This window comes from Triturus cristatus, chromosome 4_2 (assembly GCF_964204655.1).
Source record: "Triturus cristatus chromosome 4_2, aTriCri1.1, whole genome shotgun sequence".
In the NCBI taxonomy this organism is placed as follows: Eukaryota; Metazoa; Chordata; class Amphibia; order Caudata; family Salamandridae; genus Triturus; species Triturus cristatus.
In genome coordinates, this window is record NC_140586.1 from 481,239,901 (window position 1) to 481,264,638 (window position 24,738).

At 50.6% G+C, this 24,738-nt stretch overlaps 1 protein-coding gene across 5 annotated transcripts in view; it reads left to right on the plus strand.

Annotated features, from left to right (window-relative positions):
• Nucleotides 1-24,738, plus strand: part of USP33 (ubiquitin specific peptidase 33) — a 407,644-nt gene that overhangs the window by 320,650 nt on the left and 62,256 nt on the right. For all 5 annotated transcript variants that reach the window (XM_085602029.1, XM_085602031.1, XM_085602030.1 and 2 more), the window contains 2 exons: nt 16,332-16,434; nt 17,151-17,219. In XM_085602029.1, coding sequence (XP_085458155.1) covers nt 16,332-16,434; nt 17,151-17,219 — 172 coding nt within the window. The remainder of the gene's footprint in view (nt 1-16,331; nt 16,435-17,150; nt 17,220-24,738) is intronic.

A 24,738-nucleotide genomic window follows, 5' to 3' on the forward strand; every position in this document is an offset into this window, starting at 1 on the left:
GGCCATACCTCTCAGGATAGATCTACTGGCAATTCACCTTCCAGGGAAGGACAATGTGGAGGCAGACTGGCTAAGCAGGCATACCTCGGCATCACACGAGTGGGAGCTCAATGGCCAGGAAACGGAGAAGCTTTTCCAGGGATGGGGAACTCCCACAATAGACCTGTTTGCAACACGCCAAAATGCAAAATGCCAAAGCTTCGCGTCCAGGCAACCAGATCAGCAATCCCAAGGAAATGCCCTATGGATAAGCTGGTCGAGGACATTTGCCTACGCCTTTCCACCGATACCCCTGTTGCACAGAGTGCTCGACAAGTGCAGAACCAGCAACATGACTCTGATCCTAGTGGCTCCGCAGTGGGCAAGGCAGACATGGTTCTCACAAATTCAAGAAATGTCACAGGGCAATCCCCACAGGTTCGAGAGAAGAAGGAACCTGCTCTCCATGCAAAACGGAGAGGTCCTGCATCCGGAGCCAGAGAGCCTCAACCTGGCGGCATGGCTCCTGAAGACCTAGAGTTCGCTCACCTTAAATTGCCTCCTAGCACTATGCGGGTGCTGCGAGAAGCAAGGAAATCAACTACACGAAAATGCTACAGCGCCAAATGGCAGAGATTTACTGTGTGGTGCAGGACGAAGGGCCTGCAAAACAGAATGACTAGAGACTCAACAGTACTGAGGTACCTCACACATCTTCTAAAGAGTAACCTCTGCTCGAGCTCCCTAAGGGTACACCTATCGGCGATCGTAGCCTACACCAGAGGTGAGAAGGGTGGAAGTTTCTTCACTTCGCAGGTGGTGAGGAGATTCATGGAAGGAGCCAAAAGAATTGCCCCTCCTAAACGGTTGCCGCCGCCAGCATGGAATCTCAACGTGGTACTGACGGAGCTCATGAAGGCACCGTTTGAACCGATTCACAAGGCCACACTGCAAATGTTGACGATGAAAACGGCCTTTCTGGTGGCCATAACCTCACTACGCAGGGTGAGCCAGCTTCAAGCGCTAACGCTACAGGAACCCCACATTCAGATTCACAAGGACAGGATAGTCCTGAGAACAGACCCACACTTCATGCCCAAGGTGGTGTCGGCGTTCCACATGAACCAGAGTATTCAGATACCGAGTTTCTTCCAAAACCCGACTTCGAACGCAGAAAGGGCTCAGCACACCCTCGACGCTAGAAGAGCGGTGATGCACTACATTGAGAGAACCAAGGAACTCAGGAAATCAAAGCAGTTGTTTGTGTCCTTTGCTACTAGCTTCATGGGTAGACCAGTGACTAAGGGCACCATCGCTAGATGGATTGCCCTCACTATTCAATTCTGCCACAAACAGGCTGGACAGGAGCTAGCAGAGGGGCCTCAGGCTCACTCCACAAGGAAGAAGGGGGCCACCGTTGCCTTCCTGGCGAACACGCCCATTCAGGACATATGTCTAGCGGCAACTTGGGCATCTGTGCACACGTTCACGAAACACTACTGCGTGGACATTCAGATGTACAAGGAAGCACAGGTTGGATAGAAGGTGCTTCAACACATTATCAACGACCAACGCTCATCTACCACCCAGCCGCCACAAAATTAGGAAAACCGCTACAAAGTCTATGCACAGCATAGTGAATCCAGAAAGATTCACGCTGCAAAACGAATAGTTTCTTACCTGTCGGTGTAGTTTTGCAGCTTGAAGATCTTTCTGGATTCACTAGCGAACCCACCCACCTCCGCCAGTAAGATGAGGCGGGAGAAAGAGGGGGTGAAATGAAAACATCAGAAGGAATAAAAAGGTACAGAAAATGGACTGACGGACTAATCAATCGCCTAGTTTAGGTTAAAAAAAAAAAAAGGGAAAAAAGAACCCGAAGATGGCGCCCCAAAGGTGGGACTTCCGCAGGAAGCACGACGACGTCACGGGAGGTGCACCACATGGTGGGTCGTCGCCGCCCACCTGGGCTACAAAAAAAAAAAAAAAAAAAGAAAAGCAAAGAAAAGACTATGAATCCGGACCCAACCACAAGATCGCGGAATAATGCACAGCATAGTGAATCCAGAAAGATCTTCAAGCTGCAAAACTACACCGACAGGTAAGAAACTATTCGTTCTCTTCTAATAGCAAAGATAGTATCAAGGAGCACACTAATATCTAAAACAATTCAAATGTCAAGTACAGTATAATCTTTTAAATCATGGCATTAATAAACCTATGTAGACTGGAGTCTTGATAGTTCTTGAATTCAGTTATGTTGCTTTTATTTTCACAATTAGAAGAATGAATACATGATTCAGCCCAGCCAACTAGTTTCGTCTGTAAAAGGACTTCATCAGGGTTAAAATATGACGTGGTATCAACACCAATGGAGCAGGCCTTCCGATGGAGAATAATTTTTTTATTTATTTATTTTAAAAGCTTTTATATAGCGCTGGCTACACCCATGAGTATCAGAGCGCTTTACATAAGTTTGAAGATAATACAGTACAAAGTATTAGAAGAAATGCACATAGTATAGTAAATACAGTAAAAAAAATGCAGCATTCAGACAAGATCAATATAGAGAACACAGTAAAAATATAGTTTGCATTGGTAAATAAGTGACGGAAGCATTAATTGCAGACTAAAGTGACAGAGGAATATACACGTGTTTTTACAGCAACAGGAGGTAAGCTCAGTGGTCAGGGTATGTAGGGAGTAGGTTAGGTGTGAAAGGAGGGGTGAAGGAATGGAGGGATGGGGTAAGGGGGAGGGGAAGAAGGGCAAGAAAAGTCAAAGAGGTTGGCGGGGTAGATAGGTGGGAGGGAGAAAGGAGAGGGTATAACACGTGAGAAAAGAGAAGATTTAACGGCCCCAATATTTGTTAAGCAGGTAAAGTTTGAGGTCTTTTTTTAAGCTCACGTACGGGGGTTACAGTGCAAATCTATAGGGAGGGTGTTCCAGATGTTGGGGGCATTACCAGAGAAGGAACGAGATTGTGAGGCTTTCTTTTTTAGCCGTGGGGGGATGAGGAGGACAGTGTTGGTGCTTCTCATCGGACGGGAGCAGTCCGTTATTTTGAGTTTACTTGAGAGGTAGATCGGGGACTTTAGATGAAGGGCTTTGTGTGTAATGCAGGCAATTTTGTATGCGGAGTAAGCTTATTGTCAAAGGTTATGCCCAGAGATTTAACTGATTTGGATAAGGAGAGTGGGCAGTTGAGGGCATTAAGGTCAGAGATCCAAGATTGGATAGGGAGTGAATTGTTTTTAGGGGAGAAAAGAATAATTTCAATTTTATTAGGGTTGAGTTTGAGATGGTTGGAGTGGAACCAGAATTGGATCTTAGTCAGGGTGTTGTTTAGGTCCAAGACATCAGAATGGGATTTAATTTTATAGTATAGTTGGGTGTCATCAGCATATAGGTGGTAGTTGATTCTGGCTTGTTTTAGTAGGACAGTGAGGGGTTCCATAAAGAGGTTGAAAAGAGCTGGAGAGAGAATAGAACCTTGGGGGACACCAAGAGAGACATGAGTGGGGTTAGAGAGACAATTTTGGATTTTGTTTTGTTGAGTATTATGTTGAAAGTAGGAAGTGAACCAGTTAAGGACAGGGCCATTAAGGCCAAAACGACATTTGAGTGTATTAAGTAAGGTTGTGTGGTTGACTGTATCAAAAACAGCAGTGAGGTCGAGGAGAACGAGTAGGCAGGACTCACCCTTATCCAGGGCGTGGTGGATATCATCAACGAGTTTTAGCAATGCAGTTTCAGTGCTACAGCCTTTACGGAAGCCGGATTGTAAAGGGTCAAGAAGGTTGAAAGTGTCAATGTGGTTATCAAGTTGGAATAGGGCACATTTTTCAAGGGCTTTGGAAAGGAGGGGGAGGTTAGAGATAGGGTGGAGGTTGTTAGGGTCATCAGGATCGGCTTGAGGGTTTTTGAGAATGGGAGTGATTTGTCCGAGTTGGAGGGAGGCAGGGACACACCCAGAGGTAAGGGAGGAGTTGATAATATTGGTCCAGTATGGGACAATGACATGTTTAAGATCTTGGACAAGGTTAGAAGGGAGAGTGTCTTTTGTGTGAGATGACGGTTTTAGTTTAGACAAGATATTAGAGACTTCGAATTCGGAGACAGGGTTGAAATTATGCCACGAGGTTTTGTTTTTAAGTTGTTGGTGGGCGGGGTTGGTTTCAGGTGCGATTGCGGTAGGAAGGTGTGGGGAGGAAACGAGGGGCAGGTTAAATAAGGAGGGAGGTACAGGAGTAGCGTCGGAGGTACCTTGACGGTTGAGAGGGATCTGAATTTGAAGGAAAGATTGATCTATCTTGGCATTTTTTTTCAGAGAAGAAGTTAGCAATTTCTTAACATTTGATAGTGGAGGCCGTGAGTTTAAGGGGGGTAGTGGAAGTTTGTTTTCTAACAATGTTGAACAGTTCTCTGGGCCCTTTTTTTGGCACTAGAGAGTTGCAAACGGGAAAGAGCTGCCTTTTCGTTTAAAATGTGTTTCTTGTAGGAAGATCTGGCAGCTCTGAGGAGGGCGAGATGGGAGGGAGAAGGGTGTAGTCTCCAGGTTCAGTAATTCTTAGAGCACGTCTTTCTTTGTTGAGGTCAAGAGTTGGACAAAGATTTGGAAGGGATTTTTTTTTGAGTTTTTAGTTTAGGCGGGGCAATTTGATCTAAAACCTCAGAGACCAATTTATTGAAATGCTCGGTGAGCACATTGGCGTTAAGAGAAAGAGGGGTGAGACGAAGTTGTGCCAGCAGTTTGGACTCTAATACTCCTGGGGGGATAAGATTAAAGTTTCTAGTTAATTTCACGGTTTTGGTGTTTTTAGATGGGAGGATCAGGCCGAGGGGGAGATTGTGAACAGAAGGAGATGGGGATCTGACCAGTCAATAGGGATGATGTTGGAAAGGGAGGCCAAGTCATTGTTAGTGATGATGGCATCAAGAATGGCGCCTTTAGAGTAAGTTGGGGAAAGGCAGAGTTGTTTGAGGTCGTTAATCTCTAGAAGATTAGAGAGAAGGTTAACTGAGTGGTTCTCCGGTTCGTTACAGTGGAGATTGAGATTTCCAAGGAAGAGATTTTTGGAGTTAGAGAGGATTGAGTAAGAAGGTCGGGTAATTTGTCTACAAAGCGAGGAGTGTCACCAGGAGGGTGGTAGATATTGTGTAGGCGAATTGGGGGAGCACCTTGAACTTTAAGTTCGGCACCGAGGTATTCAAAAGTTGAGTAGTCAGTATTCTTGGCAAGAGAGAGTTGGAGTTGGTTTTTAAAGATTATCGCTATTCCACCACCTTTCCTCACTGGTCTGTCCTTTCTGATGATAGAGTAACCGGGGGGGCAGAGTAGGTCAAGGATGGGTGTTGAGTGATCGTTGAGCCATGTTTCAGTGAGGAAGACGATGTCAATAGCTTCACTCAGGATGGTCTCAGAGATTTCGGATGCATGGCAAACCGCCGAACGGCAGTTAAGAAGCAAACAGGTTAGAGGATTAGGGTTACTTTTGGGGGGGAGAGCGTGAGTGGATAGTGGTACATTGTGGGGGGGGGGGTCTGGGGGAGCTGGGAGAGAGGGGGATTCTGCTAGTCCCCAAAATAACTGGAATCAAAGAGTGAGGAAGGGAGAGATCCTTAGGCGATGTTGTAGGAAGGTAGGAGTTGCAAAGTTCAGAGAGGTCAGAGAGATCGTTCAATGTGCAATGGGGCCTATGAGTACGGCTGCGGAGGGGAGTAGTTCTCCTGTGTTTGGAATTAGGGAACTCTTGTAAGCCAGAGTAGAGAGAAGTAGAAGAAAAGTGGGGGGTCCTGGGTTTGAGGCATTTGAGTTGTTTGTAATCCTCTCTAAGTAGAGAGAGTTCGGTCACTAAGGTAGAAATATTTCGGTCAATGTTGATAAGTGTTTGGGTAAGAAGGGTGAGCGGGGATACGGCTGGGGTGGTGAAGGGTGTATTTTCAGTATTGGTTGGTGAAGGGGAGTTAGTGTTCAGGGAGGGAGAGGGGCCAGGTGTAGGGGAGAGAAGGGAACTCGTGTTGGGATGGAGGGGGGGCGTGGAGGAGGACGGGGCACTGAGAGAGGTAGGTGTTTTTTATAGGGGAGGAGAGGCTGTGGTAGTTATCTACAATTAAAGTTTCAGGGTGACGGATCAGTGTTTTATGTTTAAAAATTTTCTTTGCGTTTTTGGAAAGATTGTAAGTTATATTTTGTGTTGTGAATCCCCTGTTGCGTGCGATAAATCACCCAAATTAACGCCTCAGTTCCTCGGTTGAGATAAGAATTTCCAAGTAAGGAGTGATTCTTTATTGATAAATAGATGCAGTTGAATCTTATCAGAAAAAATTCTTTTTGATTAATATATCATTGTGGGATTCCCCGTAGAGTAAAGAAAGTAAGGTCCCCTGAGCAAATATCCTCAGTCTTCTTGCCTATCGTCTATCCGTGAGTGATACATTTTGGATGGCTTGGAAATCCCTCAAAGACTACCTACAACGCGGAACTCCATCTCTCATACTCTAAAATTCTGCCGGCACTGATAATGTACTGGACCTCATAAAATAAAGCAATGATTTGAAATGTTGATCCCTGGAGGTTCAGGGGAGAGGTTAACAAAGACAGATGTTTTCATATATTGAGGTCAATGTGATCAAAAGATTTTACATTATTGTATTTTATTCCATGTCATGTGAGACTGATGGGTGAGAGAGAGGGGTGAACATTCAGTAGTGTAAAAAGTTGTACCAATGCCCAATGATTTTTATGAGTCAGTGATATATTGTTTGTCCCAGCTTCTTACATTTTGAAAATAATACAAAAGTGTTACTGAGGTCACCATTAACATCTTTGAATACAGGAAAGGGTGATCTGCAGTACAAAAATATATACATTTTGAAATCTGTTTTTACAAATAAACTCTCCATATGATCATACTTTTTAAAATAATATGTTTAATTGAATTCACATTTACAAAGGTGAGTTCAAGTCTATATCTTGTACAATGTGACTTGAAAGTCCTACTAGGTAACCAAAGTGCAAGTTGACACTTGCACATAATGCCTCTCCCTAACCCTTCCCCCCCTGACCCGGAGTCCTTTGAAACCTTTCTGGCTAGTCCTCATAGGGTTTTAAATTGAGCTTGGTGCTCTCAGCAGTATTCGACCTTCCCTGGTTCCCATAGCGCTTAATTGGTTTCCCATCCCCTTGCATTCTATTGCGGTCTCCCCTCAATTACCTTCATTAGCATTCATCCTTTTCCAGCCATCCCATATCTTGTCAAACTTCTGTGGGCATCCCTTGCCCTCGTATACTAGTTTTTCCAGGGCACAGCATCTCTGCATTTCCTTCTCCCAGTCATGCACACTTGGCCTGTCTGTGCTTCATCCTTTCTTCACACTTTTGGCCAGCAGGTGCCCCAGGTTCAACAAGTATTTCGGGTAGACTGTTAGGTCTGAGTCCCCCATACACCCAGCAGGTCTAGGACCACCTACCTTCTATCTGTGTTCTAACCGCGGCTTCAAGTCTAGTCTGTACCCCTGTCCAAAAAGGTCCGAGTACAGCTGAAACCCATAGTGAGTATAGAAGTGTTAACTGGTGGCCACAGTCTTGGGGACACATTTCTATTGCCATATGTGTTTTATACAGTATCTTTCGGGTATTGTACATCTGTGTAGTGTTTTAATTTGAATCGGACAGGAACGTGACTGTATTGCCACTACTCACGGAATTGTAGGGCTTCCCTCCAGTCGGCATCGTCCACCTCTTCCCCATCTGCCTGCCAATGTGCCCAGAGTTTGCTTAGTTCTCCCTGTGTGTTCGTTATGAGTGTACTGTATGTTAGGGAAAGCTCCTTAGTGGTGATGTGTCCAATTGCAGTCGTCTTTCCTGTGGTGCATGGCGCAGCTGCAGGTAATTGAATATCTGTTTGAGTGACATGTTGTATTCCTTCCTCAGGTGTGTAAAGGGTGCTATACCATTTGCTTGTCAAACCTCCCCTCAATGTAGACAGGCGTCATTCGAGTTCCATCACCTGACACCCTGCAGTGTGTTGACTGTACCCATCTTAAACCTGGGCCACAGAGGAGTCTTCGGGGTTAGTTCCCTAACACATTCTATTTCCCGTACCAGACTATGCCAGATAGTGACCACTGTGGTGGTCGTCTTGGGGGGAATTAGTGGATGGACTACTGCTGTCAAGAGCATGAAGGTATCCCCCTTTTGCCCAACATCAAACTGAACACTGGGTCGTCCGACAAGCTGTATGCCCACTTGTTAATGACTCCCACCTGAGCTGCTTTGTAGTATTTCTTTACATTGGGCAGGGCAATGCCCCCCCTCCCATACCGAACGTTGAAGGTTTCTAGATCATGGGCCCTGTGTCTCTCTAGCTGACTGCAGGGGCAATCATGAATGAACTACTGCAGAGCTTTATCTTGCCTATGGGGTTTCGCGGCATAAAATGCCTCCATATATTCTGCTAAAGAGTCCGCTGTGACCTCGCTGCCATGCATTGGCGAGTCATCTTGGCCCATGAGCATGGATATATAATTCCTCTCTCGCTTCATGGTGCTGAGCCAGGCCAGAAGCTTTTCTGCCTCATCTCCTACTTCGTATATGCATTTCTGTTGAGTGATATAGGTGCGTATAATTGCCTTAATTACCTTTGCTCAATATTCCTCCTGCTTCTGTGTCATACAGGCTTTGTGTCGTGGCCACATATATTTGCTCTCCATCACCAGTAGTTCCCCCTGCAAATCATCATTCTTCGCTTCCATGGTCCATTTGGCCCCCACTTCACCTTAAATAATCAGTCCGCGCACCGTAGCCTTATAGGCCTCATACAGTGTGGGCGTCTCTCTTACTGTGTTAGTGTCATCCTCGAAATAGTGTTTAGTGGCCTCCCCTAGATTGTCTACGATCTTCTTATGGGAGAGGCGCCAGGCCTCCCTCTGCTATTCCCCCTCCCTTCGGTCTCCGGGTTTCAAGGTGGATGCTAAGTTGGAAGTGGTCGGAGATCCCTCATACTAGGTATTCTGCCTCCATGAATCTGTGCAGGGTGTTCTGTGGTGTGAAGTAATAATCAATGTGAGAGTAGTTGTGTGCCCCCGAGTAGTAGGAATATTCCCTCACAGGGCTGTGCAGTGTCCTCCAGATGTACCCCATTCCTAATGCTTGTGTAAAGTGGTGCAGTGTCCCTGCACAAGCAGATACCCCTCTGCTGGCAGGTGGATCAATTTCTGCATCTAGGGTCATGTTGAAGATTCCTCCCATTACAGTGAGCACCTGTGGTAATTCAGAGAGTAGTCTGCTAATTGAGTCCAGTGTAGCTGACTATAGCCCTGGTGGGACATAAACTTTCACCAGTGCCATTGTCTCCCCTCCCATTCACCCAGAATCGCTGTCCAGTCAGTCTGCCTATTTCCTGGTGACGTGAAAAGGAGTGTATTTCGTAAGTAGAAGTTTTACTACCTGGATCCTGTACTCCACATGGCTCAGTACAGTGTATTTCCCTATGGGTGAGGCAGTGTAGTAGTTGCCTTTCATGTGTGTTTCCTGGAGGAGACCAACTCTGCAGCATATTTATTGAGGGTCTTCATCACAAGGCCTCTCTTTCTGTTGCTGCCAAGGCCATCAACATTCAGTGTCAGTAATTTCAATGTATGGGTCGTCATGTTTGTGGCGTTGAGTCTCTGTTTTCACGTGCCTCTCCTTGCTCTGGGTTGTGCTTGTTGCCACCCCGATCGGCCCCTCCTTCCCCGTGCATTGTGTCCTACTGTGTAATTTAACTGGTCACACAACACTCACCCTACCTTACCGTGCTGCATCCTTCAAACTGCCGGCTTCCCCAACATAATGAACTACTGCCACGTGTGTCTATCCCTTGTTTCGGGAGTTGTCTCTTCCTCTGTGCGGGGCTGTCGCATGCAACAGCTTGGTACTTAGTACTGTGGTCTGTGCCGCTGCTACCGATCAGTGAGTGAATCGTTGTCCTCCTCGTGCCCTCTCCCCAGTCAAATGACCTCATCTGCTGTCATTGGTGTGACCCTGGGTGGTGTCACTCTGTCTACCTAATCCCACAGCTGTGCCTCCTCCTCGTTGGTGGTTTCTTGCTCTTGGGGGAGGGTCTCCCAGCCGTTTGTGGTGTCCATTGAGCAGTCCGCCACCACTTTATCTGGGTCTCCATTTTAGCTTGGTCTTTAGTGGAGGCCCACATGGTGAGTTTCCGGGGTCTGGGCCTTCTCCTATGTTCCTACTATCTTGTGGGTCTTCATCTTCTGGTAGTGGATGACCCTGACATTTCAGCCATTCCCTCAACTCCACCACTGTTAAGAAGTGTGCGGTATCATATTTTAATTCTAAGCTTTGCAGGGAACAGCATGGCATATGAGAGGCCCATTTGGCGTAGGTGTAGTTTCACCAGAATAAATATCTCCCTTTACCATTATACTGCAGTGGTGTAGTCCGGGTAAATGTGGATTTGGCTCCCTTTAACCCACTAGGAGCCATGTGCCCTCGCTTACTGTAAAATAGCACCTCTGTCCCAGAAATTAAATAGCCTTGCCACTGTAACTCACGGTGGTGTCCTTGGTTGTGGTGGCCTGCTCAATACTCTATGTGCCCGTTCTACCGTGAGCCAGCGTGAGGCTTTCTTGTCTAGCACCACATATGCCAGCCAGTCTTCCAGGAATAATTACATGCTGGGCCTTTCCTCCCCCTTAGTAAGGCCGACCAGATGGAAATTGGTACGACAAGAACTCCCCTCGGCGTCGGCCACTCGCCCCCCTCAGTTTGCATATCTCCTTCTCCAGGGCTTGTATGTGGGTGGTGTGGTCTTGGATGTCTGCTTTCACCTATAGCAGATCGGCTTCCACTCTGTCGCCCTCTCCGTGAGCTTTTTGTGATCGGCTCTTAGTACAGCCGTTTCCAGTGCCACCTTCTCTAGTTTATATTCCAAGGTCACCTTGGTATCCTGTCTGGCCGCTAATATGGTCGTTGTATGTGCGCCCAGTCTCACTCAGTTGGTGTTCCCATCGATTGGTCTCTGTTGCATTGTGGCCGGGGCTTTCCTGGGGCGAGTTTGTGAACCTTGGGCATCACCATCTTGGAGATGTTGGCTGATTATGGGCCAATTGGCCATAGACTGTCCGCCCTAGTCAGTAGCAGTATTTGGGGATGCATTCAGCAGTGGGGCTGCCTCCGGTCCTTGGCTGAGTCAGGCAGCAGTGGGTTCTGCGGTTCTCATCTACCTGCTGGATGCGCCACATGCACCCGTGGTGCTCCCAATCCAGACCAGCTCTGCTTCTGGACCCCGGGCGTGATCACACCCCTTGTTTCTGTCTCCTTCTTCATGGTCCCTGTAGGGCTTGCGTCCCTTTCATTGCCCCATGGTGTCCCTTCTGCTTGATGGGATATAGCCTTGTTGTGGACTAGAACCCAATCTCATCCAGGTATCCCTGTGGTCCTTTGTGGAAGGATCATGTCTCTCTGCTGTACTGCTGGCCCAATCCGATAAAGACTACTAGCCGCAGATTTATTAACCTAGAATTATCCCTAGGCGTGAGACTGGACCCGGAAAACTTTCTTGCCCAGCATCTCTGCGCGCCGGGGGGCGGTACCACGCGACTTCGCCCTGACGTCCTCCGCGGGTGTGACGTCAGCGAGGTAACATAAGCCACATCCCGGCGCGCTGACGTCAGTTTTCTTCTTTTCCGCGTGCAACGCGGATCCAGATCCGCGGATCCAGATCTTGTCCCTGGCCTGTTTCAGGCCTTCTTTTTCCACTTTTACGCTATTTTCTTGAGAACAGTGTGCGAATGCCTTCGGGCTTTAAGACGTGCTCGTCTTGCGCGCACCAGATGTCGGCGACGGATCCCCATCCCATCTGCATGTGGTGTATGGGGGAGCACCACGACTCCACGGACGGCGAGGCATGTCAGCAAATGAAGCCAAAGTCACAGCGGGAGCGCCGGATGAAACTCCTTGCGGCATGCATGTCCCGGTCTGCGTCGTCGCCACGCCCGTCCCCTGCAGAAGGCTTCAAGACCCGCCACTTCCGTCTCTGAAATTGTCCCTCTCCCAGGCCGCAAGGGTGTCACTCACCTGTTGGCAAGTGTCGCAGTTTGTCCCTGAGCCCAATCCCCGGCCTGTTGGGGGCGTGGATTCTCCGTGGGTGGTGCGGCCCTGCGTGTCGCCACCCTATCCGCCGTTCCCCGGCACGGGGGTGACCAGAGCCCAGATGGAGGCCTATGCGGCGGCCTTGCAGGCCTCGTTGGCTCTTCCTTCTTCTCCTTCTCTTCCTGGGACGTCTGCGGATCACTTGCCGCATGCGGGGACTCCTGCGATGTCGCCGGCGGCTCCGGCACCGACAGGTTCAGATCCAGGTTCGGAGGATATGGTGCCATCGGGGTGCGGCCCTTCAGGGCTCCCTCCTTCGGACCACGGTGCCTCTGCCTCGCCGCAAACCCCCACGGGGGTCCCTGTGGTGTCGCGGGAGGTTGCTGGGGCTCGGGCGTGTCCTCGAGTCCCCCTTGGTCCTCTGGGCAGGCGGTTTCCTTGTCTGAGGCCACGTTGACGCCGCTCAGGCGCCGGCGGCTGCTGGCCCTGGCGGCGCCGCTGGGGTCAGGGCATGTCCCCGGGCCCCTCTCGTCCCTCCATGCAGGTGGCTGCCTCACCGGAGGTCGAGTCGACGCCTTTCCGGCGCCGTTCCTTAGCCGCTCCGGCTCCGTCCCCGCCTCAGTCTCCTGCGCCGCGCGTTGTGGCGGAGGTCGTTCCGGCGTCCCCTTCGGCGCCAGTCGACGTTGACCTGACTCCGGTGGCGGACTCTACGGTGCCGGACTCTACGGCACTGGGCCGACGTCAGGTCATTGATTCGTCTTCGGACGCCCCCTCTTCTCCAGAGATTCGGCGGTTGTTGGTTTCATCTTCTCCGGAGACGGGTCGTCGCGACGTGGCCTTTTCCCCGGCATCCTCTAAGGACGGCTCTTCGCCGTCACCGCGCCCGCAGTCTTCGCCGGAGGCGCCTCAGGTTCCCCATTCATCGGCCCACCCTCCCCCGTTTCGGGCTTGGCCTTTCCTTCCACCGGTTGGGCTGGGGGACGGCCGCTTGCAGCCGTCGCCCACAGAGGAACTGCTTTCCCCACCGCGGGGCCCTATGGAAAGCGAGTGCTGCCTTCGCTCGGGCTGTTTACACGGCTGCGGGGATCCTGCGCATGGGCGATCCAGCTGCCTGTTTCCCCACAGATCATCTTCTGGAGGTCCTTCATCAGGGTTCTGGTGTAGTGAGTAGCCCCGGTTGTCTGTTTTGTGTGGTTGATGTGCCTTCAGGTCCTTTTGTTAGGACTTTTGGTGCTGTTGGCTGCTGGTCCAGCCCTTGTTTGACTTGTGGTTTTGGCGGTTTGTAAGCTGTGTACGGCCTGAGATTAGGCCATCTGTGTATTCTTTTATTGGCTGCTTGGCAAGACATCTGCGGTTTTCTCCGCAGGTTTTTCTGTGTGTCCTCTGCTGCGGAAATTGTTTCCTAAGAGGGTTCCCATGTTCTGGGATGTAACATACCCTATGTGGGGTACTGGCAGCTATTATATAGCTCTATCCTGTGCTGGGGAGGTGTGGTCGTCCTTCGGGCTTCTGCTCTCCGTGGCGTCACGGTATGTCGCAGGTGCGATGTTCTTGCTGATGGTTTTGGAATAGCTTGCGTGGCGCCCCGGTCCGTCCTTCTCCTGGATCGCTGTGTCGCTAGCGTAGTCCGGCCTGCTGTCTGCGGCATTGCGTTGTAGCGGTTTTGCCTTTGTCCGCCTTGGTCCTCTGTCTGGTGTTCCAGGGGGGGACTGGTTTCCCTGGTTTTCGTGTTCTGGTGGACGGCTTGGTCCGTCCCCCTCTCTCTCTTTCTATATGCCTGGTTCCACTTCATTTGTGGGTCAGTGTGTGCCGGCCCCTCCCTTGGGGCGTGTCCTGGCCCTTCTTGGCCCTTCCTGGCCTCTGCCTTTGGCTGGCGCCTAGCTTGTCCTGGGTGCACCGTTCCATGGTGTTGTCTGCTGCTGGCTGTGCATGCAAGTGCTGGCCTCTTGTTCTACTACACCGTTGTGGCCTTTGAAGCATTTTCTTGTGCTCTTCTTCTTCCGTCTGGACTTTTGGCGGTGCAACCGTCCCTGCCTTGTCCGCTGCTTGCGGCTGGGGTGTGTACAGCTCTTTCTGTCACTGTGTATGTGTTTCTTCAGGTGGGCCCTGCCTCCGGTTCTACCTCTTCTCCCTATGGGTTGAGGTGGTCCTTGTGTTCCTTGAGGCTTTTAGGGCGCTGTCTACCCCTGCGGGGTGTTGGGCGGTTCTCCCTTGGTTGGGTTTAGGATTTCCTGGCCTTTCCCTTCTTGTCCCTGTGAAATGTCTCCTGCTGGGGCCCTGTGTCTCTCCTGGTGGGGAGGCTCTCTCGCAGGCCCTCCTCCCTTCTGGGTATGGCTAGGGTATCTATTCTACGTTAAGGAATCTGCGGCTAGTAGTCTCTATCAGATGTAAAAGTTACTTACCTTCGGTAACGATGTATCTGGTAGAGAAGATTTTAGCCGCAGATTCCTTCACAACCCGCCCTTCCTCCCCGTTCTGCGAGGACCCTCTGCTTGGGTTTCTGCAGTCGCCTCCCTCTGGGTGACTTGTCTTCTGTGGGTGTCCTCTTCGTTTTCTTCCGGTCAGGCATCCCTCCAGCTGGTTTCTCTCCAGCGTGTGGGCCTACTTTTGCTCTTTCCCTCTGTTGTCTTCTTCGTTGGGAGTTCTTTTACCTGTCCTTTGACTTCCTACTCTTTTCAGAGGTTATGAGCCTCCTTGGCACTGTAGTCTGCGGATGGATTCCCTGTCATTTGACCTCCTGCTCCTTTCAGGAGGTATGGCCATCCTTGGCGGTGTGGTCTGGGGATGGATTGCTGTTGCTACTCTGTTCCGGACTTGTGGCCCCTCCCCTTGTGGTTGTGGCTCTCTCTCTCTCTCTCTTTCTGTCACGGTGCTTTCACATGCTCGTGCCCCCAGGAAAGCTCTTGCCTTGGCTTGCAAGGTGGTTCCACGGAGTGGTGCTTATGCATTTCTGCCTATGGCTTCGCTGCTCTGGCCTTCTGGTGCTTTACTGCAACCTGGTGCTTTCGCCTTGGCTTGCACAGTTGTTCCTCAGAGTGATGCTCTGCTCTTTTCCTGCTCTGGCCTCCTGTTGTCACCTTCTGGTGCCTTAGTGCCACCTGGTGCTGTTTCTCACCTTTTGTTTCTCTCTATTTTGTTTCTCTGGTTTTTTCGCACACTGTTCCCATGCTCTCCTAAGTTTTATTGTGATGGCTCTGCGTTGTGGCGCTGAAAAGTTCTCCGAAGCAAACTGACGTCAGCGCGCCGGGTGGGGCTTATGTGACCTCGCTGACGTCACGCCCGCGGAGGACGTCGAGACGGAGTCGCGTGGTACCGCCCCCCGGCGCAGAGATGCTGGGCAAGAAAGTTTTCCGGGTCCAGTCTCACGCCTGGGTATAATTCTACGTTAACGGCCTGGGTATAATTCTACGTTAAGGAATCTGCGGCTAGAATAGTCTCTTCCAGATACATCGTTACCGAAGGTAAGTAACGTTTACTTCAAGGGCCCTTTTCTTCATCTGGGGTCTCGTGTCCTCACTGCTGGGGGCTATATAGCTAGGTTCTCCACACCAGAAAATACGAGGGAGGGGATCCGCCTCTGTGTCCCCACACACCACTTCAGCTCTGAGCCCTGATTAAGGTCTACAGCGGCCTTTCTCATGCCTGCAGTCTCCAGTCCTTGTCCTCATTCCCTCGCACTAGGGGTCATGTGTCTGGCAGCTTCTGGGGAGGCCACGCCTTAAGGAGAGTCCTCTGCTGGACACCTGCACTCCTTTGGGCGTTTCACTGCCAGGTCTGGGTTGTCAGGGTGCTGCGATCACTACATGGCATCTGCCATCTTTTTCTTCACACCGCCAACCCGGGGTAGTCTCCTGGTCAGTTGAAGCTCCTTCTCAGGTTCCGCGACCATTTATTCATTCCCTTGGGCTCCCCAGAGGTGCCGGCTCGTTCGTGTAGCAACAGTGGTCTCTTGACCGCCAGGATAGGTGTTCACACGGAGTCAGGAGCGCTGCAATTACACCACGACTTCATGCCGCCCAGGCCTCGTCCCTCCCATATGATCATTCTAGTTCTCCAGTTAGGTTGAAATTCCTGCATCATGTTTATTTAATATGATCCATCGCATGTCTGGATTTAATTGCTAGTAAGATTATAATAGATATATTTTGATCATTTTTTCCTCTTAAGCTGAGAGTGTATTAACTGAGAATCTACAAATGAATGAAGACTTTGCAGTGGTTTATAGTTTAATTTGATATTGCGTTGTTGTTTTCAGCTAAACAAAGCATTCCAAGAAGAGGAGTCGCCTGCAGTCATTTACTGCATCAGCATGCAGTGGTTCAGAGAATGGGAAGGATTTGTCAAGGCCAAAGATAGTGGTGAGTAAATCCATCAGTGTGCCATGTTGAATTACAACAACTATGTTGGTTTCTAGGGTAAAGTTTTAATTTCTTGATGTCCTTGAACATCATGTATTCCCCACAAAGCAAAAGTAGTGCCCCATCCATGGATCTTTTTTTTTTTAACCGTCTGTGATGCGCAGGATCCCATAGATTTAAAAAAAATATCTAAGGTGGTTGGCCAACATGTCATTCCAGCAGACTTCTTTGCTGATTAGAGGACCTTAAATCCATTCTGACTTAGTGTGCAGTGCTTCCCTGCTGTCATGTAAGATGGGGGAGGCGGAAGTGTCAGTGAAGCTTACACTGCTGCTGTCCACTTGTACATATGTGTATATGAACAACACTTGCACTACAGCTGGCAAAGTGGAGTATGGCCAGCTAATGCCCCTTTTTGTTGGAAGGAAAATGGCTCCAATTTCAACAAGATAAAGCATGTTCTCATAAAACTCAATCAGTGTGCTTTGCCTGATGTATTTCATCAAATAAGTACCACAATGTAAGGACTTTTTTTGCATAGTCTGAAAACGCTACTGCACAGTTAAAGCTGAATGGCCAGTGTAATAAATTGTCACAATGATAAATATTTATACAATTGATTTATTTAAAAGGAGATGTCTGTGTTTAACATATCCAGATATTAAACAAATTATGTGCAAGAATAATATGAATTTTATTTTGTGTTCTCTGTTCAGAACCTCCTGGCTCAATTGACAATACAAAGATTGGAGTCTCCAAAAATGGTCAGATTACACTTCGACAAGGTAAGAGGCTTCTAAAATTTTAATTTATATTGGTTTAGTTTTTTGGTGGGAAGAATATATCATTTTTATTACCATGACCAGTGAAGGTAGACAATTTATCATTTCTTAATCAGGCATGAAAAATGATGTCTCTTGATTATAGACATTTTTTATCTTACGTGAAATGTTTCCATTGGAACTTCAGTAAGGCAGAACAAGTTCTTCCCTAATGGGTACACAGTCCTCGGCCCACTATGAGTCATTAATACCTAAACATTGTGTGCTGTCTTCAAAAAAATACGTTCCTGTATGGCCTAATGTGACCTTGGGAAAGCTGCTGCATAAAACTAGAGGAAATAGTTTTTTCAAAACACTTGGCATTTGGATGGTATGAATTTTGTTCCTAGGTGTGAGTGCCTAAGTAACTTAATTATTTAGTTCAAATGATGTAAAAAAAAAAAAAAGACATTCGCTGCTATGTTTTTATCGCCAGTGTGTCTAGCCCCTGGTCCCAGGCCAGGTGGTCACTAATGGACACAAAGGGGCCTAGTTATGAATGAGTAGCAATCACCATTTTTTTCCTGTTGTAAGCTGGCTCCACCAGAAAATGGTTCAGCAGTGGCAACGTCAAGACAGGTTAAGCAGAAATGTGGTTAGCTAAAAAAAAAAAAAGAAAACGCCAACAAAGGAATAATGAAAACCACCCTGCCAGTGTTTTTGCAGGTGATTGTCCCTGTCCAACCCCCCCCCCCCCCCCCCCCCCCCCAAAATTTGCCGATGGATCCTGAGGTCTTATTACGATCCCTTGACGTGTGACTCATGAACCCAAGAGAACTTCATGGCTCGCGCCTGTAAATAGGCCCTCAAACTGGCCCTTCAGATGATCCCCTGATGAAAAGCTCCATAGAAAAGAGAAGTCCTCTTCTTAACCATAGATGAAAATGTCTCGTACCATGGACCATTCAGACACTCAGCGTCGCCATTCCCCAACACTGGCTTTTTAGTTGTCTTTCGTGGAGGCATTACTGGTTTATAAAAAGTTTTGACGGGACTGGTCTAAGTCAACGGGCCTGTCCTGTTCTCTATCCAGAAGTTGCAGGAGTCATTCCTGAGGTCGGTCGTGGTGGTACTCTCAAGTCTTCGGGTAAGTCGAGAAAAAAAAAACTGCCCTTGACTCAGCCCCTTACTGCTACTCATATACTCCTGAGCAAGCGCAAGGGTGTCACCATGACTCTCAATCTCGCTCCCAAAGTTGCTTGACGTCGGAGCCTGGCCTGCAAGTTGCCTTCGCACAACCTGAGTCCCAGGGGCCATCTGTGACACCAAAGTAGATAGACTATTTGGATCCTTACCAAATCACTCTGGTGCACCTTTGGGCCCCAAGAAGGTAAGAGGCCATCACTATGGGGTGCCTCAGATGGGTTCACCCTCTGCACCAGTTAGACCCTCTGAATCCACCGCTGGTCCTCTTTTGGCTCGAGTTTTGACTTCCCCTCTGATGCCATGTTCCGGGACGGTTCCCAGAGCCTTGACACAAATGCTGACTTCATCAATGGCAGAGGATCAGGTGCTCATTGGACTCTCTGACTCCAAGTCTTCTCTGCTATGACCTCTACCGTGACTGCTCTCTGCTTCCTTGAAATGCCACCTCAGCCACTGAACTTGCCAGCTCCACAAGGAAGAACGCATACGTTGGCGTTCCTTATTTGGCATGGATTCAAACAATGATTATGATTCAGATGATGAAATAGGGCAACCATATCATGAGGAAAATTTGCGTGATGAACTTCAAGTAGCCAGTGACCTTGATAGTTTCCTTTATTTGGCCTTCTCCCATGCCCTGCTCATGCCACTGAGGAGAGCGCTTCTTACGCAATGGTTATGAGTAGAGCAGCCAAAGTTCTTGACCTCCATCTCCCCACTTTAGAGGCCAAAACTAATGTCCTGATGAAAGTGCTCCAGTATGGGCAAACATCCACCGAACCCTTCCTGCACTTCAATGAAGAAATTAAAGATATCCTTTGGGGGTTTGGCCCAAACCTTGCAATAAGGTCTCTTCCCTAAACCCCACCCCCCGGGAAAATCACCAGAATGGTAGATGCTACTGCCCTGCCCCATGTGACCCCTCATTTTTGTCTCAGCACCCCTCCTATGAAAGTTTTACGGATGCAGGAATCTACAAGTCTACCACCTGAATACCTTCGCAACTACTCCCCCCGATAGAAGTCCAAACATGTAAGGACCTTTGGGAAGAGGGTTTGTTCTTCCACCAGATTGGCCGTGAGGTCTGTGAAGCCAACTGCCTGTTGGGCTGCTATTATCCCTCTCTTTGGGATTCGATGCCTCAGGTCTTCCCAGGTTTCCCAAAAGACCTATGTCCTTTCATTGGACGGGCCATTTGTGCCAGTGTCTCCATTGACTGCACGCCTGGCTACAGTCAACTGGGTTTTAAAGCGATTTCCAATCCTCCCTTACGCACATACACTTTGACTGGTCTTGCCTGTTTGGGGCCAGGGCAGATTCCGCTCTTCAGCGGTTCAAGGAGAGCAGGGCCACAGTATACTCCCTGGGATTATCTGCCCCATTCGCCAACCATATTACTCCTACAGTTCCTTTTGCATTTTTGACAGAGGTACCCTATACTGTCAGCAAATTACGCCCCAGCATAGTGCATCGCAGGTTTGTGGCTCCAGTGCCCACTGCCCCTGCAAGCCACTCAGTCCACTGCCCATCCCTCTCCTGATACTCCCACCAACCTCTCCGGCATCCCCACCTGCCAAAACCCTTTACCATGCCCTTAGTTGAGCACAGCCACCCAGTTGGATGCATGTTCTGATGATTCTTGCTTTGTTGGCAGAGCATCATGTCAGATAGGTGGTTCCGGCAGGGGTACAGCTTGCCCTGCATTGCCACTCCACCGCACCTTCTACCATCCCCAAAGCGGCTGATGGAGGACCATTTGTCTGTCTTACAGCAGCTTGTTCATCCCAATACTTTTTGGCCCGAGGAAGGACTGAGGTCTTAGTCCTATTTTATACCTGCACCCTCTCAACACCTTCCTCTGGGAGATACTTACACTGAACTTGGTATTTTCTACCCTCAACCCTGGAGACTAGATGGTTAGACCTACATGATACCTATATCCGTATACTCTGATTGCAGGTCCGTTGACGCTACCTGCAGTTTGGATGGGACAGGAGCATTTTCAGTTCCCTGTGCTCCCCTTTGGCCTCAGAAGTGCCCTCTAGGTGTTCAAGAAAGTGAGGGCAGTGCTAGTAGCACACCTTCTGAGGTCAGGGGTCCCAGTCTTCCCCTACCTTGATGACAGGCTGTCTATAAGCAGGTTCAACCCAAGCAGTTGTCAACCACCTCCAGACCTCTGTGAACCTCCTGTTCTCTTTTGAGTTCACGATCAACGTGCAGAAGTCACACATGACAAACCTCAGACACTCTTCTTCAGAGCGATTCTGGGTACGGTTGCTTTTTGTGCCTTTCCCCTCTGAAAAAGAGAGTCCAAAACATTCTGCCTATGATCTTGATCTTAGATCCTGTCTTGCACTGAGGTCTACTCTGGGGCTACTGAGACTGATGGCCTCCTGCATCTAGCTGGCCAAGGATGCTAGGTGGTATGTGCGGGCTCTGCAGTGGGCTCTGAAGACTCATTTGGCCCAACATCAAGGGGACCTCTCTGACCGTGTCCAGACCTCTGAAGATACTGCAAAAGATCTGCAGTGGTGGTTACTGGAGCACAGTTGGGTCAGCAGACGACCCTTCTCCCACTCCACCCAAAGTTGACCATGGTGTACATCCCTACGCGGATGGTTGAAAACCGGCTCATGAATCACAAGTAAAATTAATTGGGGAAAAGAAAATTCATGTCTGTAAAGCATATCACATTTATTGTCATGCAAGTCACTGTTATGCAGTTTATCTGTGACCTTGTGCACAATTGTATCTACAAACTCATTGTCTTGATGTAGATTTCTGTATTTCTTCCAGTGCTTAATTTGTGCCGGTGCTTAGCACCGGCACTTATTTATCAGGGCCAGGTCCACACTGCCACTGCAAACTCACAACAACAACACGACTGCACTGCAGTCTGTACGTCAAGTGTCAAATATAATTGAGACTGACTTACTGCAGTGTTGTTCAAACTCTGTTGCAGTCTCCATAGTCCCTCGGTGAAGAAGAATGTTGCTGTGCTGCTGAGATAGCAAGCCTAATAATAAATCCATTGGCCATGCATGCGATTCAATTTGCCTTCAGTTCAGTATTGCCGGTGGGCGGGCCACTGATTGGGCTCTATTTGGTTCCATGGGGATAGGGGCCTGCGGCAGCATGCGTAACTTTTTTTCATTCCAGGGACCACGCCCCGGTACACATGCACTGCAAGAGTCACCTCAACATCGAGGCAGGCACTTAGAAGCAGCAGCAGGCCTCTTAATGAAGGCAGTGCCACCAGCAGTAACCAGTAAGTAATGAAATAAACCAATGCGCGTGGTGACGGTCATGGTGTCAGAGGCCCGAGCATTCATGCCACTGGCGCCGGGCGGGCACTGTGTGCAATGCTCTGGCTCCCATGCCAGGAGGCTGGAACGGCAGGGCCTTACCCTTGGCTTAAACCCTGGCCTAATAGTCACTATAAATACTGGTTTCACTTACTTTTACTTGCGCTAATCTGAAATGAAATGCTGTATCTGAAAGAAACACGTTAGTTAGATTCCTCACCTTAGAATATCCCCAGGCGTCAGACTGGATCCGGAAGATTTTTCGTCAGCAATACCCCTTGCGCGTCGCTAGGCGTCGTCTGCGGCTCCGCGTCCGTTGTTGGCGTCGTGCACCGTAATGACGTCGTCGGAGTACTTAGACGCCGCCCTCGCGCGCTGACGTCAGTTCTTCTTTTTTCCGCGCCAGTAAGCGCCGATCCGGGAGAGCTACCCCTTTTAGTCTTTTTTGACTAAATATTTTGATCCTTGTCAATCGACATCTCGTGCCGGTAGGATGCCTGGGTTCAAGGCTTGCGACGATTGCCACCGACTGATGTCGGTGACCGATCACCACCGCCGGTGCTTTTACTGTTTGGGCCTCGACCACGACGCGGACTCGTGCTCCGACTGCAAGGCCCTGACCTCGAAAGCTAGGCGGGAGCGGTCCCGTAAGCTTCTCGAGCTCCGACACTCGGCTCCGCGCCCTTCTCGATCTCGGTCCAGGAGGAGGTCCAAGGATCGGTCGCGGAGCCGCGACAGACGTCATCGCTCGTCTGGCTCGAAGTCTTCGGGTAAGTCCAAGCGATTTAAGAAGTCCAAGAGGCGACACCGCTCTTTGGACTCCCCTCGCCGGTCGCGCGACTCGGCCGAGGGTCAGGGTGGTTCCACCCCCGCGGCTCCGCAGGAGCCGCAGGCGCCGCGCACGTCCCCATACCCGCCGGTCCCTGGGACTGACGCGACGCCGGCGGAGATCGGTACCTTCCTCTCGGCCATGAGGAAACTACCTCCGCCGTCGACGCCCGCCGGGGCACCTTCGGGCCCCACGGACTCGACTGGGCGACCTTGCGCGCCGGCGGCTCCGGCCCCGGCGCCGTTGGAGGCTCCGGCCCGACGCCGCAGGTCCCCGAGGGGCCCATGCCTGGGCCCCCGTCGACGCCGGTCGACCTCGTCACGCCTCCTCCGCCGGCGCCGACTCCGGTTCCACCCCCGACGCCGACTCCGGTCGACGTTGTTCCCCGGTTCAGCCCCTGTCCGGAACCGACGCCGCATCCGACGCCGCTCGAGACTCACTATGTCTATCGTCCGGCTCCGATCATTCCACCTGTTTACCAGGAATCGGATGACGGGGGCGACTGGGAGGGGTCCGATGACCCTATGGCCGTTCAGGCTCAACTGTCACAGGACTGGGCAGATGAACTGGGGGAGGCCAGTGGTCTGGATACCTCACCCGACACTGGATTCATCTCTCCTCCGACTGTGGCTTCGGAGGAGGGTGCTGCTTTTTCCGTGGTGCTGCGCAAGGCGGGCGCGGCCCTCGGGCTTGAGCGCCTGCCGTGGCTGTGAGGACTAACATCCTCACTGAGGTGCTTCAGTCTGCAGCAAGCTCCACTGAGCCTCTGCTGCCATTCAATGAGGCCCTCACTGACGTTCTCCAGGGCACCTGGTCCAAGCCCTCCACAGTTCCTCCTGTGGATAGAAATGTCGCCAGGCGCCACTGCCCTGCTCCGGGCGACCCCAGTTTTCTGTCGCAACACCCCACCCCCGAGAGCCTGGGTATCCAGGCCTCTACCTCCCAAACCTCCTTCCCGTCCGCTCCTCCGGACCGGGATTCCAAGAGACTGGAACAGTTTGGCAAGAAACTGTTCTCCTCCCTCAGTTTAGGCCTGCGGTCTTTAAACACCGCCTATCTCTTGGACCGTTTCTCCCACTCTCTGTGGGATACGGTGGAGGACGTGCTGCCCCTGTGCCCGGAGGAGGCCCGGACATGACTTTCCCAGGCTCTGGCCGATGGGAGGGATGCAGCGCGCCATGCAAGCCGGTGTGGACTTGACACCATGGACTCGCTGGGTAGGGCGATTTCCACCACGGTGGCGCTTCGGCGTCACTCCTGGCTGCGGTCCACGTCCTTTTCGGGGGATGTCCAGAGCACTCTCATGGACATGCCCTTTGATGGCGCTCGCCTTTTTGGTGAGAAAGCGGACAGTGCGCTGGCTCGCTTTAAGGACTCCCGGGCTACGGCCACGTCCTTGGGCCGTTCGGCCCCGCGGCCGCAAGCTTCCGCTTTTTGCCCCTTTCGTGGCCAAGGAAGGTGCACCTCCTCACGTCCGCAGAGCCACCGGCCGCAGACCCAACCTGCACGCGGTCGCGGACGTGGTTTCCGCCGAGGCGGTTCTGGAGGACGACGCGGTCAGTCTACATCCACCCCGGCAGCATCCGCCTCAAAGCCTTCCTAGTCCGAGCTTTCAGGCCCATTCATCGCCAGTGGGAGGCAGAGTTCGCCATCACCTGCTCCACTGGCGTACCATCACTTCGGACAGGTGGGTGCTGCAAATCGTCCGAAGGGGCTACTCCCTCCCCTTCGAGACGACCCCTCCAGCCATGTCACCGCAGCACCACCGTATCTCGGAGGATCATTTGAATCTTCTGTGAGGGGAAGTTTCGGCCCTCTTGGCCAAAGAGGCCGTCGAGCGCGTTCCGAGCCCAGAAGTAGGTCGTGGTGGTTATTCCCACTACTTTCTGGTTCCCAAGAAGGGCAAAGGGGGCCTACACCCTATCTTGGACCTCAGGAACGTCAATGCCTTCCTCCGGAAGGAACTGTTCAAAATGTTGACTTTGGCTCAGGTTCTAGCTGCCCTCGACCCTGGAGATTGGATGGTAGCGTTGGACTTGCAGGACGCATATTTCCATATCCCCGTCCTGCCGGCCCACCGGCGTTACCTGCGGTTCACGGTGGGCCAGGAGCACTTTCAGTTCACCGTGCTCCCCTTCGGCCTCACCAGTGCCCCTCGGGTGTTCACGAAAGTGATGGCGGTGGTCGCAGCTCATCTGCGCAG